The sequence below is a fragment of the Phoenix dactylifera genome, unplaced genomic scaffold (genome assembly GCF_009389715.1).
Source record: "Phoenix dactylifera cultivar Barhee BC4 unplaced genomic scaffold, palm_55x_up_171113_PBpolish2nd_filt_p 001166F, whole genome shotgun sequence".
NCBI lineage: Eukaryota > Viridiplantae > Streptophyta > Magnoliopsida > Arecales > Arecaceae > Phoenix > Phoenix dactylifera.
The window spans coordinates 85,253-99,230 of record NW_024068505.1 but is presented as its reverse complement, the minus strand read 5'-3'; the positions used below and the strand labels follow the sequence as shown (position 1 = coordinate 99,230).

At 42.1% G+C, this 13,978-nt stretch overlaps 2 protein-coding genes and 1 long non-coding RNA gene across 3 annotated transcripts; all 3 read right to left on the bottom strand.

The window, feature by feature from the left end:
- Positions 1 to 479: 479 nt before the first annotated feature.
- Positions 480 to 1,470, bottom strand: LOC120108091. The gene is made up of 3 exons (XM_039121633.1): positions 1,334 to 1,470; positions 921 to 1,247; positions 480 to 836 (listed from the first exon to the last, which is right to left on the bottom strand). The coding sequence occupies exons 1-3, from the start codon at positions 1,407 to 1,409 to the stop codon at positions 661 to 663; spliced, it is 579 nt and encodes a 192-aa protein (XP_038977561.1). The 5' UTR covers positions 1,410 to 1,470; the 3' UTR covers positions 480 to 660.
- A 3,545-nt stretch (positions 1,471 to 5,015) lies between these two features.
- On the bottom strand, positions 5,016 to 5,997 carry LOC120108090. Its single transcript, XM_039121632.1, has 3 exons — positions 5,796 to 5,997; positions 5,383 to 5,709; positions 5,016 to 5,298 (listed from the first exon to the last, which is right to left on the bottom strand). Exons 1-3 carry the CDS (start codon positions 5,869 to 5,871, stop codon positions 5,123 to 5,125), a joined length of 579 nt encoding a protein of 192 aa, XP_038977560.1. The 5' UTR covers positions 5,872 to 5,997; the 3' UTR covers positions 5,016 to 5,122.
- A 716-nt stretch (positions 5,998 to 6,713) lies between these two features.
- Positions 6,714 to 7,676, bottom strand: LOC120108084. Its single transcript, XR_005509589.1, has 2 exons — positions 7,251 to 7,676; positions 6,714 to 7,049 (listed from the first exon to the last, which is right to left on the bottom strand). It is a non-coding gene; the product is annotated as an uncharacterized LOC120108084 (long non-coding RNA).
- Between the last annotated feature and the right edge of the window lie 6,302 nt (positions 7,677 to 13,978).

Sequence of the window (13,978 nt, the reverse complement as noted above, 5' to 3'; positions counted from 1 at the left end):
TTATGGTTATAATTGTTATCTAGCTACTGGATGGTAGCAACCATATGAGATTATTATTTTTTTGTTGTACCATCTCATTGAAGGAGTTTGGTGATGCCACTCAGATAATAGGAAGCATATTTCCGAACTTGAATTCGCTGAGCTTGATTATGCTTCTTCGTCGACTGAAGGCTAAAACAGACACCTAATTCTTGAAAGAAAATAATTTTTTTCAACGCTCACAATGCCAACACTTTTGCGATGCTTTATAAAGTGTCGGTAATAAAACTAACGATGCTTATAAGCATTGGTATAGGTAATAAAAAGCGTCGGCAATGCCTGATTTTCTTGTAGTATTAAGATAATTTAATAGCATGTGAGGTTAATCCCTATGTGATCTTCTCTTCAATTACCTTGCAATTTAATCGGATGGAAAGAATTTGCCACCATGATTCCTTGAGGACAAGGAATAAGCCATCAGAATTCAGCATCCTGAAATGGAACAGTAAATAACCAAATATTACTATTGTTGCCAACGTTGTAACAGGTATTACATATCAGTTGCCATGCAACATGGTGGTTCAAATACATGCTTTCATACTCTCACAGCAACCTTCCTTGCACTGGCTTGTGGCCACAGAATACATGAGAAACAATCCAATTGCTCGCATATAGAGCACATCAGAGAGGCGCCATGGCTGCGCCGGAAACGAAACCTGTCTCAGACTGCCCTGGGGCACAGGCCACCGCTGCCGACCCTGATGCAGGCCCTGCCGCTGCTGCACTGGAGCTCTTGATCTCTTCCATGCCTCGGCGAGCATTCGATGATGCCTGACATAACTTTGGAAGGAACACACCTGCAAAACAGCATCAACGAAGATAATATCTCAATTCGATATCAAAGATCACTTACATGTGCGTAGCCAAGATGTAGTTCTTACCTTCACCAGCTGCGAGGTTGAAGTATAGATCAACAATGTTGGGGCACCCCTGGTAGCATGGAGGTGAGCACAGCTTCTGAGCAAAACGAGGATCTAACAGAGAGTCCGATGAGATCCCCACGGTGCTCCGGGTGAGTCCACAGGCTTTGATGCACTCGTCGGTCTCCACCCAGTCCTTGAGGTTCTCAGCCTCGATGTCTGATGTGCGGCAGGAGAACTCCTCCTGCCCTCCCCTCCGCACCCGGTTCTCGAGCACGCAACGCATGCCGGACGACGACACGGCAAAGGCACAGGTGTTTCTTGCCAGGCTCTCGCATGTGATGCCTCCTGCAATGGCCATCAAACCTTGTTCATTTAGAAAGGACAAAAAGATGGATGGGATGTAATATATGTTGTGCTTTCACTGAACATACCGAGGGTGAACTGAACACCGAAGAGAAGAACAAGAGTCAGGCACACCAGGGTGCTTGAGCTATGAAAGGAAGCCATTGGTGCAAAATGTTCGATAGATGGAGCAGCGAGGGCTTCAGGTTGCTGTTGTGATGTGTGGTGTGGGAAGGGGAAGGTGAGAGCTATTAATAGGCTCCAATGAGAAGAGATTCAACAGAAAGGAGTTTGCTAAGAAGGAGACTCCTTTGAACTTTTGTGACGCCTTTGGGAATGGGCTTTGACTTTTGAGGCGGATCCGACGAGGCCAGTTCTTGGTTACCTCCGTTACGAAGGTTGCAGCCTTTTTAAATTTATATTTAGATCGGTCCCTGAGCTGTGCCATTTATTGCTGGCGTGCGGTTGGGGCATACAGCTCCATAGTGGAAACGACAAGGTCGGTATTTAATTTATTAGTGAAAAAGCCAGTTACATGTGTTTTTGGGTGCGATCAAGGAGTTTGCTCTTGGAAGTTGGAAGGCCCAAAGCGGAGATAGATCGCTAGCAGACCTCGGGATAGCATCTGTTGCCGCAGAATTCCAAGTCAAAGCCGGGTCGCAAGTTGAATGACTCTAAAGTTGGTTTGAACCGAACTGAGCTGTTTGGCCGAGATACAGAAAAAATGATTTCCTCTTGAAGCGACCTGCAATGAGTCCTCTGCTGAAATATTTCAAATGGAAGACCTTCTGATATTTGAGTTAGAACAATGAGACAATAATGTGGGAGAAATAAATCTTTGCAGTGTTGAGTTTTCTGAATGAATGAGCTTATTTGAGGGCCCCTCGACGACACCTTTACATAGAGTAGTCATATGGTTACCTGATTTGACACGATGTGTGTTAATGGCTAGGTAATGGTCAGTTGTATATTTACAACATGGAAAACATTCCACATGAGTGGCAAATGACAGTGAGTACGCTGATCATGCGATGACATCAGTGTTGCCATAACTGCCGGTCTTTACTAGCACGTATAAATTTTTTTTTTGCTAGACCGGGTGATTCATACAATACGTGTACGGATGCACCCAAGAAGATCGGAAAGCAGAATATCATCGAGCTCTCGAGGCAACTCTCCATCCTCTGCCCACAGAGTGCTATGAGCATGGTTAGCCACGTATGTGGCCACCCAATCCGTAGCCCCGTTGGCTTTTTTAAAAACATGCTTCGTCTGGATAATCCCTTCGTTCCTCATCATCATTCAGATATCGCCAACTCCCGGACCCTCCGGGATCCTGCTGATGACCGTAGCCGAGTCACCCTCCAAGATGATTGAGCCAGTTGAGAGCATACACTGAGCATATCAAAGACCCGCTCCGACAGCTGTCAGCTTCGTATCAGAAACCGTGCAGTCAAATAACTGACATCCTCCTACTGCAACGACTTTGGAGTTCAGTTTCTAATAACGAAACCTGCTCCACCCTTTGTGCGTCCACCCAGCACCGACCCATCAAAATTGATCTTGAGGAAGCTAGGGGGTGGGGGCTCCCATGCGTAAGAGCACGTATAGATTAGCTACTCGAATTTGGTTCACTACGATTTATGTCGCGGTCAAGAAGATCGGTCTGATCCAAGATTGAGATGTCCAATATTTCCTCCATCATTGTCCCTACTTTTGAGGCCGAGCTGTATCTTAGTTCGGCTGACGAAAATTGTATCGTCATCTCGATCGAAGACACGGCTTCTGGAAAGAAGCATTAATGCATCAGTGAATCTTGGACACGGTTTTTGAAGCTATTGGCAAAGAACTTGAGAATTGGAAAGTTAATATCATTGGACTTGGATTTCTGATGAGCAGAATGTACTATTTATCTACTTTCTTTTTTTTAATTTGTCACTTATCATTAGCTATGTTTACTTATCATCCAATGTTTATGGGGCATATGCTAGGATTGGTGCCAGCACTTGAAGAGCTATTCCCAAACATAGATTCTTTATGAGACATCCATACTTTAACTTGAAGGCAAAGCATCCAGGAAGAGGGTTGAAGGATGCCATGTGGAACCGTGCCAGGGCAACTTACGCGGAGGACTTCGAGGAGAAGATGGGCAAACTGAAAAAGCCGTCTGAGAATGTTTATAAGTCACTCCAAGACAAATCACCTTTCCATGGGTAAATATCCCACTTTTGGATGCAAGGGAGAAGTCTATTTTAACAATGTTAGAGCTTATAAAAAAGAATAAATAGGATCATGAACTAGAGGAACAAGATGATAATGAGCTTCCAAGGAGAAGTTTGCCCCAAAAATCAAAAAAGTTGGAGAAGAGTAAGGACCAATCTGCCAGGTGTTAGCCTAGTCTTCAGCGGTCCAAAAGTAGGGAGAAGCTACCAAGATAACTTGGATAGTTTTGTAGTTGATTTGAGAGAGCACACTTCAACTTATAGGAAGTGGGACTTCAATGGGATCCCATGTAACGGACAGGAGCTTGAGGCAAATAGATGACTTGTGATATTTGCCTTGAATGGGCCATTTGAGCTGAAGCCGGCGAGCCCAACTGGCTTCAGCTCATGGCCTAGGAGAAACTGAAGTAGAGGATCGCGATTGCGATCCTCTGCTCCTCATTTCTCGGGGTAATGGGGGTGGGGTCCGTGGCATCCCCATGGCCGGCCTTTCTGAACGGCATTTCCGCGGCCTTTCTGAACGGCCACCTATTCCGCTCAACCGCCACGAGAATCGCGACGGTGAACGAGCTGTGTGCCTGATTCCATTTCGAAGACCTCTCTATAAATTGCCTCTTCCTCTGCCATCGAGCCACCATCTTTGAGCTCCTTCTCCTCCCTCCTTCCTCTCCCTCTCCAGTGGTCGGTGTGCCACCCTAATTGAGGGTCGTCCGAAGCTTTTATCTCCAAGCTCTGTTTTCTTTATTCCAAGCCCTGTTTCAAGCTCTGTCACCGCTAGTCGCAGGACCGAACCACCCGTAGATATAATCCACCACATTTGCCAATTGCCGGTAAGTTTCCTTCCCTCTACTTTTCAATCCTTAGCTGAATCAAGTTTTTTCCTTTTCCCTAGTTCGGGCCAAACTGAGAAAGATCTCGATTTTCCTCTTCCATTGTTGGCTGTTTTGCCACCTTCGCTGGCTGCCACCACGGTCGTTGCCGCCACCTCCATCACTGGCTCCACCGTGCTGGATCCCCAGCACCCACCCCTAGCCTTCTTTTCCCTCTCTTCCTTTTTTTTCCTTCTCCTACCTTCTTCAACGGGATGAAGAATATCCATTGTGAGTTGTGTTGGGACGTGATCATTCATTTGGGCCTTGCCCATTGTGGACCTAGTTTGGGCCCTGGCCATCCTATTGGGTCGTATTCATTATGGGCCGAGTTCGGGCTCTATTTATCCTATTGGGCCATATCCATTATGGCCGAGTTCGGGCCTGTTCATCCTATTGGGCCGTTCGAGCCTTGTTCACTCTATTGGGCTATTACTTCCGGCCCAGTTAGATTTGAGCCTGGAGAATTTAATTTTATATCATGTTAGGTTATTCCTTATGTGATCTTCTGTTCAATTATCTTGCAATTGAAGGGATGGAAAGAATTTGCCACAATGATTCCTTGAGGGCAAGGAATAAGCCATCAGAATTCAGCATCCTGGAATGGAACCATAAATAACTAAATATTACTATTGTTACCAACGTTGTAACAAGTATTACATATCAGTTGCCATGCAACATGGTGGTTCAAGTACATGCTTTCATACTCTCACAGCAACCTTCCTTGCACTGGTTTGTGGCCACAGAATACATGAGAAACAATCCAATTGCTCTCATACAGAGCACATCAGAGAGGCGCCATGGCTGCGCCGGAAACAAAACCCGTCTCGGACTGCCCAGGGGCACAAGCTACCGCTGCCGACCCTGATGCAGGCCCTGCCGCTGCTGCACTGGAGCTCTTGATCTCTTCCATGCCTCGGCGAGCATTCGATGATGCCTGACATAACTTTGGAAGGAACACACCTGCAAAACAGCATCAACGAAGATAATATCTCAATTCGATATCAAAGATCACTTGCATGTGCGTAGCCAAGATAGAGTTCTTACCTTCACCAGCTGCGAGGTTGAAGTATAGATCAACAATGTTGGGGCACTCCTGGTAGCATGGAGGTGAGCACAGCTTCTGAGCAAAACGAGGATCTAACAGAGAGTCCGATGAGATCCCCACGGTGCTCCGGGTGAGTCCACAGGCTTTGATGCACTCGTCGGTCTCCACCCAGTCCTTGAGGTTCTCAGCCTCGATGTCTGATGTGCTGCAGGAGAACTCCTCCTGCCCTCCCCTCCGCACCCGGTTCTCGAGCACGCAACGCATGCCGGACGACGACACGGCAAAGGCACAGGTGTTTCTTGCCAGGCTCTCGCATGTGATGCCTCCTGCAATGGCCATCAAACCATGTCCATTTAGAAAGTTCAAAAAGATGGATGGGATTTAATATACGTTGTGCTTTCACTGAACATACCGAGGGTGCACTGAACACCGAAGAGAAGAACAAGAGTCAGGCACACCAGGGTGCTTGAGCTATAAAAGGAAGCCATTGGTGCAAAATGTTCGATAGATGGAGCAGCGAGGGCTTCAGGTTGCTGTTGTGATGTGTGGTGTGGGAAGGGGAAGGTGAGAGCTATTAATAGGCCCCAATGAGAGGAGATTCAACGGAAAGGAGTTTGCTAAGAAGGAGACTCCCTTGAACTTTTGTGACGCCTTTGGGAATGGGATTTGAGGCGGATCCGACGAGGCCAGTTCTTCGTTACCTCCGTTACGAAGGTTGCAGCCTTTTTAAATTTATATTTAGATCGGTCCCTGAGCAGTTCCATTTACTGCTGGCGTGCCGTTGGGGCATACAGCTCCATAGTGGAAACGACAAGGTCGGCTTTTATTTTATTAGTGAAAAAGCAAGCTACACCTTTCTGGGTGTGATCAAGCTAGAGGTGGCAATCGGATCGGGTCAGACATAAACAAGTTGGGTCAGATACAGATCGGATCAGAAAATCATAAATCTGAACCTGACCTGTTTATTAAACATGTCAGAAATTACAACCTGAACCCGACCCGTTTAACCTGTTTAATAAACAGGTAACCTGTTTGCCCAATCCGATCCGACCTGTTTAACCTGTTTGCCTAATCTGACCCATTTAACCTGCCCAACCCAACCTATTTAACCTGCCCAACCCAACATATTTAACCTGCCCAACCCGACCCATTTAACCTGTTTGGACCTATTTAACCTGCCCAACCAAACCTGTTTAATAAATAGGTAACCACTAACCACTTAGGCTCTTAGCCTTATACCTTAGTCCAACCCAATCCGACCCAACCTGTTTTATACATTAAGCAACACAAGAAAAAAAAGAAGGTAAATTTAGAAAACATTATAAAAATCTTGTCCCAACATCATTGACATTAAAAAAGCATTCAATCTTTACAAAAAGCTGAACATAAGGAATACAAGTTATTTATTCATTCATCTAATACCAGCAATATTCAAAAAATATTTAATCTTTACAAAGACAAGGAATACAAGTCAAATCATCCAAATTTATATATGGAATAGCCCGAAAAGAAAATCTGCTTCACATAGAACTAATGTCAATATACATGATCGCCTCTGATGCTAGGAAAGCATGGTACTTCTTAGCAAGCTTTTTGACCAGCTTCTTGTTTTTGTTCATTTTTTTAGTGCTTCAACATCCATATAGTCAAGCTCTATTTTCTCTGTCTGCAGAAGACATAATCAAGCATTAGTATAATATTTTGTCGCTGCCAATTGTAATTAATGAAAAATGAGCTACTAGATGTTTTCATCTTTCTTCATACATTGTTGATCAACAGATATAATGCAGATGTAGTTTAATGATCTTGTCCCCAAGTTTTTTAAATCAATAATATGTATTTCTAAGCTTACAAGCGATGAGCTTACCAGTATAGGGCCTATAGGCGAGTGATGAGTCGCAATTCCTCCGGTTCCAAGAATGCTTGTTGAATTTGAGCTCTCGCACACCTTTTTGTATTAAGAAAGGTCCAAGTTCCTCTGCCTCTCCATAGCCAATAGAAGAACAACCAGGCCCTGAATTTAAATGCATTGGGCAAGTTATTTGTATGATGTTTGCCATTAAAAATTATATTAGGTAAACATAAGATCTACTGAAATGCTTATCTTTTTGGGGGTCATAGTTTTTCAGACCAATTTGTAGCTCAATGGTTTCAGTAAAATTGCGCTTCTTCTTCCGAGAATCATTTGCAATCTGAGAGATTGCTTCCCTCAAAACATCACTCTGTAACTTACTGTAGAAATGGTGAAGAGAACAGATAGTCAGTTTTCAATCACAAGAATATAAACACTGACAAAAATTGCAGAAAAGAGCCTGTATCGCAAAAAAGTTGATTAATACAACTTGATTAATACAAATCAAAGAGCCCGCATCGCAGAAAAGTTGCGATAATAGATGGCAGAAAATTAATGAAAAGATAAGGAGAGAAAAGAGTTTGGTATCTCAATATAAGGGGACAAAAGTTACGTGATCGAATAGATCAAGTACCATTTGCCTGCACCAACTTCAAATCACAATTTAAGTTCATATCTGGCACGAGAGAGCAATAGCAAAGAGCTGAACATCATTGCATGCAACCAAGAATATCAAGTACCAGTTGCTTGCACCAACTCCATGCGTCCCTAACAAACGAAGCCAGGCCAATAGAACTACAACCAAGAATCACAGACCCAGATCATCAGACCAACTGAACACCTAATATCTTCACCTCTTGTCCCTCCGGTGATGGCTATTAGACTATTATTGAATAAAAATAAAAACAGCATTGCATACATCAAGATGATTTTTCTTTTGCTTGGCAATCTCCAGATGAATTTTCTTGCTTTGTCCCAAAGTTACAAACTTACACTAGCAACCTGTGCAAAAAAAGAATCTAGCAAAAGAAACTATCAAATAGCTATATTGAATAACATAAGATTATAAGAATGAACCTGTCTCATTATAACATAAGAATGATTTCAAGAAAACAGCAAGATTCATAGTTTCTATAAAGCATTCATATATTGAATAAGAAACTACCAAATAGCTATAAATAGCAACTTAATATTGAATAACGACCATCATAAGGTCCATAACTCCATAAGTCAAATGACACCATCCATAGTCAAAGCAAAACTAAAAAAAGAGACAAACAATAACAACATCCATATTTAAACCAAAACCAAAAAGGAGTATCCATGATCATGATTCATCTCACTATGAATTAGATTCAATATTGGCCGAGCATTGAGTTAATTGAGTTTCATTGTAGGAACTTGAGTTTATGACATCTTCTACAGTCTCATCTAACTCGGCCTCCTCAACATCTGCATTGAAATATTGCAAAATTAATAATAAATTCATTCAAAAAATAATAGAAATATAATTCATAAAACATATACCTTTCTTTTCAAACACCCAATCTCGAGTACAAATCAAGGCCTCGGCAATATCCGGTTTAAGAGCACTACGATACTTATCAAGTACTCGCCCACCGATACTAAAAGCAGATTCAGAGGCAACCGTAGATATTGGAATAGCTAGTGAGGATGATAGTGTTATTTTGATGATTAACAAGCAATAATCAAGAGTATGTTACAAGTTAATTCGATACTTCATTTATAAGTCTGTTACTCTCAGTATATTTGTATAAATGCATTTCATTGTTTATTTGGATGAATCTAACCTTGAGTTGCAGCAAAGTGTGGATTGAGTCGACCCCAAGGTTGATTGGGTCGACCTCGGCACATCAAGAAAGCATTTGGCACACTTCTGCAAAAATGGCACAGATGAACAGTAAGTTGGGTCGACCCAAGGAAAGCATGAGTCGACCCAAACCTCAAGCCTCTCAAAGACTCAGAAAAATGGTTCTCTGGAAATACTGAGAGGGTCGACCCAAGATGAAGTTGAGTCGACCCAAGCTTGAGTCGACCCAAACACTGAGAGGGTCGACCCAAAGACAATGACAGAATACATGACAGAAAAGGTTCTTTGGAAACCCTGAGAGGGTCGACTCAAGAAGAAGTTGAGTCGACCCAACTGAACCTTGAGTCGACCCAAAGAAATGTTGAGTCAACCCAAGTGAAGGAAGGCTGAATTGCAAGTTTCTGTGGTTCTGAGAGGGTCGACCCAAGAAAAGGTTGAGTCGACCCAAGTGAAAGTTGGGTCGACCCAAGGACAGGTTGAGCCGACCCAAACACGGGCAGAAGCATAACGGCTAGTTCTGCAGAAGTACTTTTTGTCCTTCCAACAGTGAGTAACGGCTAGTTTTTGAATTCTAACCATTGGGGCTTGTCCAATGGATGAAGAAAACTATTTAAAGTGGCACTATTCATTAGAGAGAACATCCTTTCACAAAATATCAAAGAGTAAACAAGAAAGAAAAAGTGCCCTAATCTTCTTCATCCAAGTGCTTCATTCAAGAGTCAAAAGAAAGTGGTTGAGCAGATTCCAAGAGTCATTAAAAGCTCCATCCACCCTTGAAGAGTGAAGCATCCTTGACAAAGAAGAGAGAAGTCACATCAAGCGATAACTATTCTCTAAACTCTTCTTTGTAGATTATATTGTTATATTTGCTCATCTAGGAGCTTAAATCTTCTTACTTTGTTTATTAAACTCATTGTAAAGGTTAGTTGGTTAGTCCGCAAAACCAACGGTATAGGTTGATTGGTGAACCCGTAAAACCAATTGTAAAGGTTCGTTGGTGAGCTCGAAAAACCAACATAGGTTCGTTGGTGAGCCCGTAAAACCAACATAGGTTTTTGGTGAACCCGAAAAACCAAAGTATAAAGATTTTTGGATTGTGAGCCCAGAAAACAATCCAACTGTAATCCGCGGGATTATAGTGAATTCCCAAGGGGTCGCTTGGGGAGTGGACGTAGGTGCTAAGGAGAGCACCGAACCACTATACTTCTTGTTGTTTGTATTGTGATTTGTTTAATTCCACTAACTCATCATTTAACATAAGCAAGATAGTTAAAATTAAGAGAAACCAATTCACCCCCCCCCCCCTCTTGGCTTTGTCACCTTGGGCAACAGTTAGTATATCACGTGCCATAAGAGAAAGTTGAGGATAATTAGACTGCTTGGTTTTCCAAAAATCAAGGATATCCAAATTGGACATCCTATCAACTCTAGGCTCATCCAAATATAATTCCAATTGAGACTTCTGTGCAGTAGTAACAAAATCAAAGCTTTCAAATGTATCAAAATCCTACATTATTGAAAAAATGGAATAAGTTATTTATAAGAAACAATACCATATACAAGCACAATATATTTATTTTAGATAAAAAAAAGTTTTATATTACCTTAAAAGCATCTGCTTTTCTAAATGCCTTAGAAGTTTCAGAAGAAGTACCGGTCTCTATATCTCTATGAGTTGATGTGATAGCAGTTGGAGTTTTAAGATAAAGCAAGCATATACTGATTAAAGAGAGAAAACATACAATCACGGATGTGCATGCTCTCAGTAGAACCATACCCATTCAAATTCTTATAACAATACTCCACAAACTGAAATTTGTACCGAGGATCCAAAATAACTGCCATGGATAAGATTAAGCTATGATCCGACCAATACTTTTCAAATTTATGATACATCTGCCGTGTCATTCTTTGTATGAAAGCATCTGCACTCTGCATCTCTTGCCTTAAAGTAAGCTCAATCAAGAAAACTTGAGGAAAATATAGGTTTGATGTAGGATATTTAGCTCCGGAGAATACTAAAGTAGCATCATAGAATCCACTCAACAACATGCTAATCTTCTCAACTTTACCCCACTCCTCTTCAGATGGACATTGCTTGTAATTAGAGTCACTTAATTTCAAATGAAGAAAGGCACGACGGTAAAAGAGAGCACTATCTAGCATCAAAAAAGTTGAATTCCATCTTGTAGGAACATCTTGCCTTAAGCCTTTTTTACTTTCTAAAGAAACTTATCTAACACATTCCAAAAATTTTTGTTTCCGAACTTGTGAACCTCTCACATATTTAATACTTTCATGAATTTTAGAGATGGGTTCATCTATCTCCTTTAATCCCTCTTGTACAATTAAGTTAAGAATATGAGCACAACATCGGACATGAAAGAACTCACCATCTGAGTAAAGTGCATTGTTCAAATTAAGTTGGATCTTTAGCATGTCAACAAAAACATCATTTACCGATACATTATCTAAAGTCATGCAATACAATTTATTTTCAATCCCCCAATCAATCAACAAATTGTAAATTATTTCACATAAAGATATGCCATTATGTGGAGGAGGCATGAAGCGAAAGTTAAGAACTTTCTTTTGTAACACCCATTCATCATCAATAAAATGGGCAGTTAAACATAAATAGCCATCGGTAGTAACAGAGGTCCACAAATCCGAAGTTAAACTTATCCTATAAGGAATTAAATGTAGCCACAATACTAATTTTCCTTCTTTTTTTTATATAATTTCAACAAATCAGCCTTTACAGTATTCCTTGATACTAACTTGGCCTCCTCACGAACATAAGCAAATAAAGATCTAATGCCTTCATACTCAACAAATTGAAATGATAGATCATGCTTAATAATTGCAAGTGTTAGCAATTCATGAAATTTGTCAGGATTAAACTTAGTAGAACACATTGATATGGACCCTTGAGCTTGTGATAAGATCATCTATCCTATGTCACGGTTCTTTCTGCAATTCTCTAAATGATGTTTCAAATTTTCGGTCTCAACCTTACCACCAAATGAATATTCTGCACCACACTTTATGCACTTGCATTTTTCAGTTGCTTCATTTATATGATAATATTGATAAATAGGGGAAGTCAATTTTCTTTTACGTTTTCCATGTGTGGAGTCGCATGCAACTGCATTAGAACCTAAGGGCGTCGATTCATTTGCCCTATCACCATCACTCTCTAACTCTATATTCACGAATTGTTTATCCATCTATATCATATAATTTAAAATTATATCAAAAATCAGAATGCCAATTTAGAAAGAAAATAATATGAAAAGAGAGCAGAAACATAAAGCATTGAGGTTGAAACCATTAGGTTATAAAGCATTTACTTTTGTTGAGTCAGATTTATCAAAATAATCTCTAATACTTAGATGTTCAACTGCTTCTACTTTCCAACAACTGTAAATGCACTGCAAAAAAACAAAATAATAATGTTAAAAACAGTTAGAAAGTCACTGTAAATGCACTGCAAAAAAAAAGTGATAAAAGAACATGAATCTTCGGAAACTCTTATCAAAGTTAAGCAATAACAGTTACTAAGAGGATCAAAGCTTTAAGCATAAATCTTACTATTATTTCCCCAAAAAGAGTGAATAACAGTTACTAACAGTTAAGCAATAACAGTTAAGCATAAATCTTACTATTATTTTCCCAAGAAAAGTGAATAACAGTTACTAACAGTTAAGCAATAACAGTTACTAAGAGGATCAAAGCTCATAAATCTTCAGAAACTCTTACCTAAGGGGTTTTACCAGCATTCAAAAAGAAAGAGAAGAAGAGAGGAAAGACTGAAACATCAAAGGAAGAAAGAAGAAAAGATAGATCTTTCTTACCTCGGTAGAGCAGAGGATCCGATCTCTTTATGAGCTCTTCCGTTCAACCTTGGTTCCCAGGACCCGTCGAGCCACCACGGTCGCCGTCGACGGGGAGGCTGAAGTTGTCGGCACAGGGGAGGAGAGGGCAGAGGCGGAGGTCTGGAGGAGAGGGCTCGAGAGGCGAAGAATCCGAAGGAGAGGAGAGGGGAGAGACTCGAGAGAGACTGAGGGAGGGAATAGAGCTCGAGCGGCACACAAACCCTAACCCTAAGTCCCTAACTAAGGAGAAGTCGCGGATGGTGGAGTGTGGTCCTCAAGCCGCCACGGTCGCCGTCGACGGGGAGGCCAAAGTTGTCGGCACGGAGGAGGAGAGGGCGGAGGCGGAGGTCCGGAGGAGAGGGGAGAGACTCGAGAGAGGCTGAGGCCTGACCTGAGGGAGGGAATAGCCGAATGGAGCTCGGGCGGCGCAGTACAAACCCTAAATCCTAACCCTAAGGAGAAGAGTAGATGACGGGAACTCGGGCAGTCGGCAAGTCGGGGACTGTGACTTGGAGACTGTGCGGAAGCAATAAATTGGGCCGACGCGGTGTGTTGGGCCGAGGCAACAAAAACGGGCTGAGGCAGGAAGTTGGGCCGGCCCTAGGCTTTGTGGGTTGTGGCCCTTGTCTATCAGCCCAAAAATTAAACGGGTTAAACGGGTTACACAGGTCAGATATATAAAACCCGTATCCGAACCAATTAATAAACAGGTTAAACGGGTCAACCTGTTTACGACCCGAACCCGTTTAGGCCAAACCCAAACCTATTTATGGCGGGTCGAACACGGGTCGGGTTGGCGGGTCGGGTCACATTTTGCCACCCCTAGATCAAGCCCTTTTTTCTTGGGTACCTCCACCCCCTCGTTATCTCAAAGTGAACTTCGATGGTGGTATGTTGACGGATAGTGCCTTAGAAGGAATGAGGTTTGTGATCAAGGACCATTTTGGCAGGTTGATTGCAGCCAGAGGTCGGCGTACCCCAGGCCTGACTGTTATTGGAGCAGAGCTACGGACAGCCTGGGAGAGCATCTACTA

Bases quoted from the DNA above. Each gene is read 5' to 3' on its own strand.
- LOC120108091 (XM_039121633.1), bottom strand. From the start codon at position 1,409: ATGGCTTCCTTTCATAGCTCAAGCACCCTGGTGTGCCTGACTCTTGTT. The intron at 1,248-1,333 runs GTATGTTCAGTG...TGGCCATTGCAG, and splicing joins CGGTGTTCAGTTCACCCTCG to GAGGCATCACATGCGAGAGC. The intron at 837-920 runs GTAAGAACTACA...GCTGTTTTGCAG, and splicing joins CAACCTCGCAGCTGGTGAAG to GTGTGTTCCTTCCAAAGTTA.
- LOC120108090 (XM_039121632.1), bottom strand. From the start codon at position 5,871: ATGGCTTCCTTTTATAGCTCAAGCACCCTGGTGTGCCTGACTCTTGTT. The intron at 5,710-5,795 runs GTATGTTCAGTG...TGGCCATTGCAG, and splicing joins CGGTGTTCAGTGCACCCTCG to GAGGCATCACATGCGAGAGC. The intron at 5,299-5,382 runs GTAAGAACTCTA...GCTGTTTTGCAG, and splicing joins CAACCTCGCAGCTGGTGAAG to GTGTGTTCCTTCCAAAGTTA.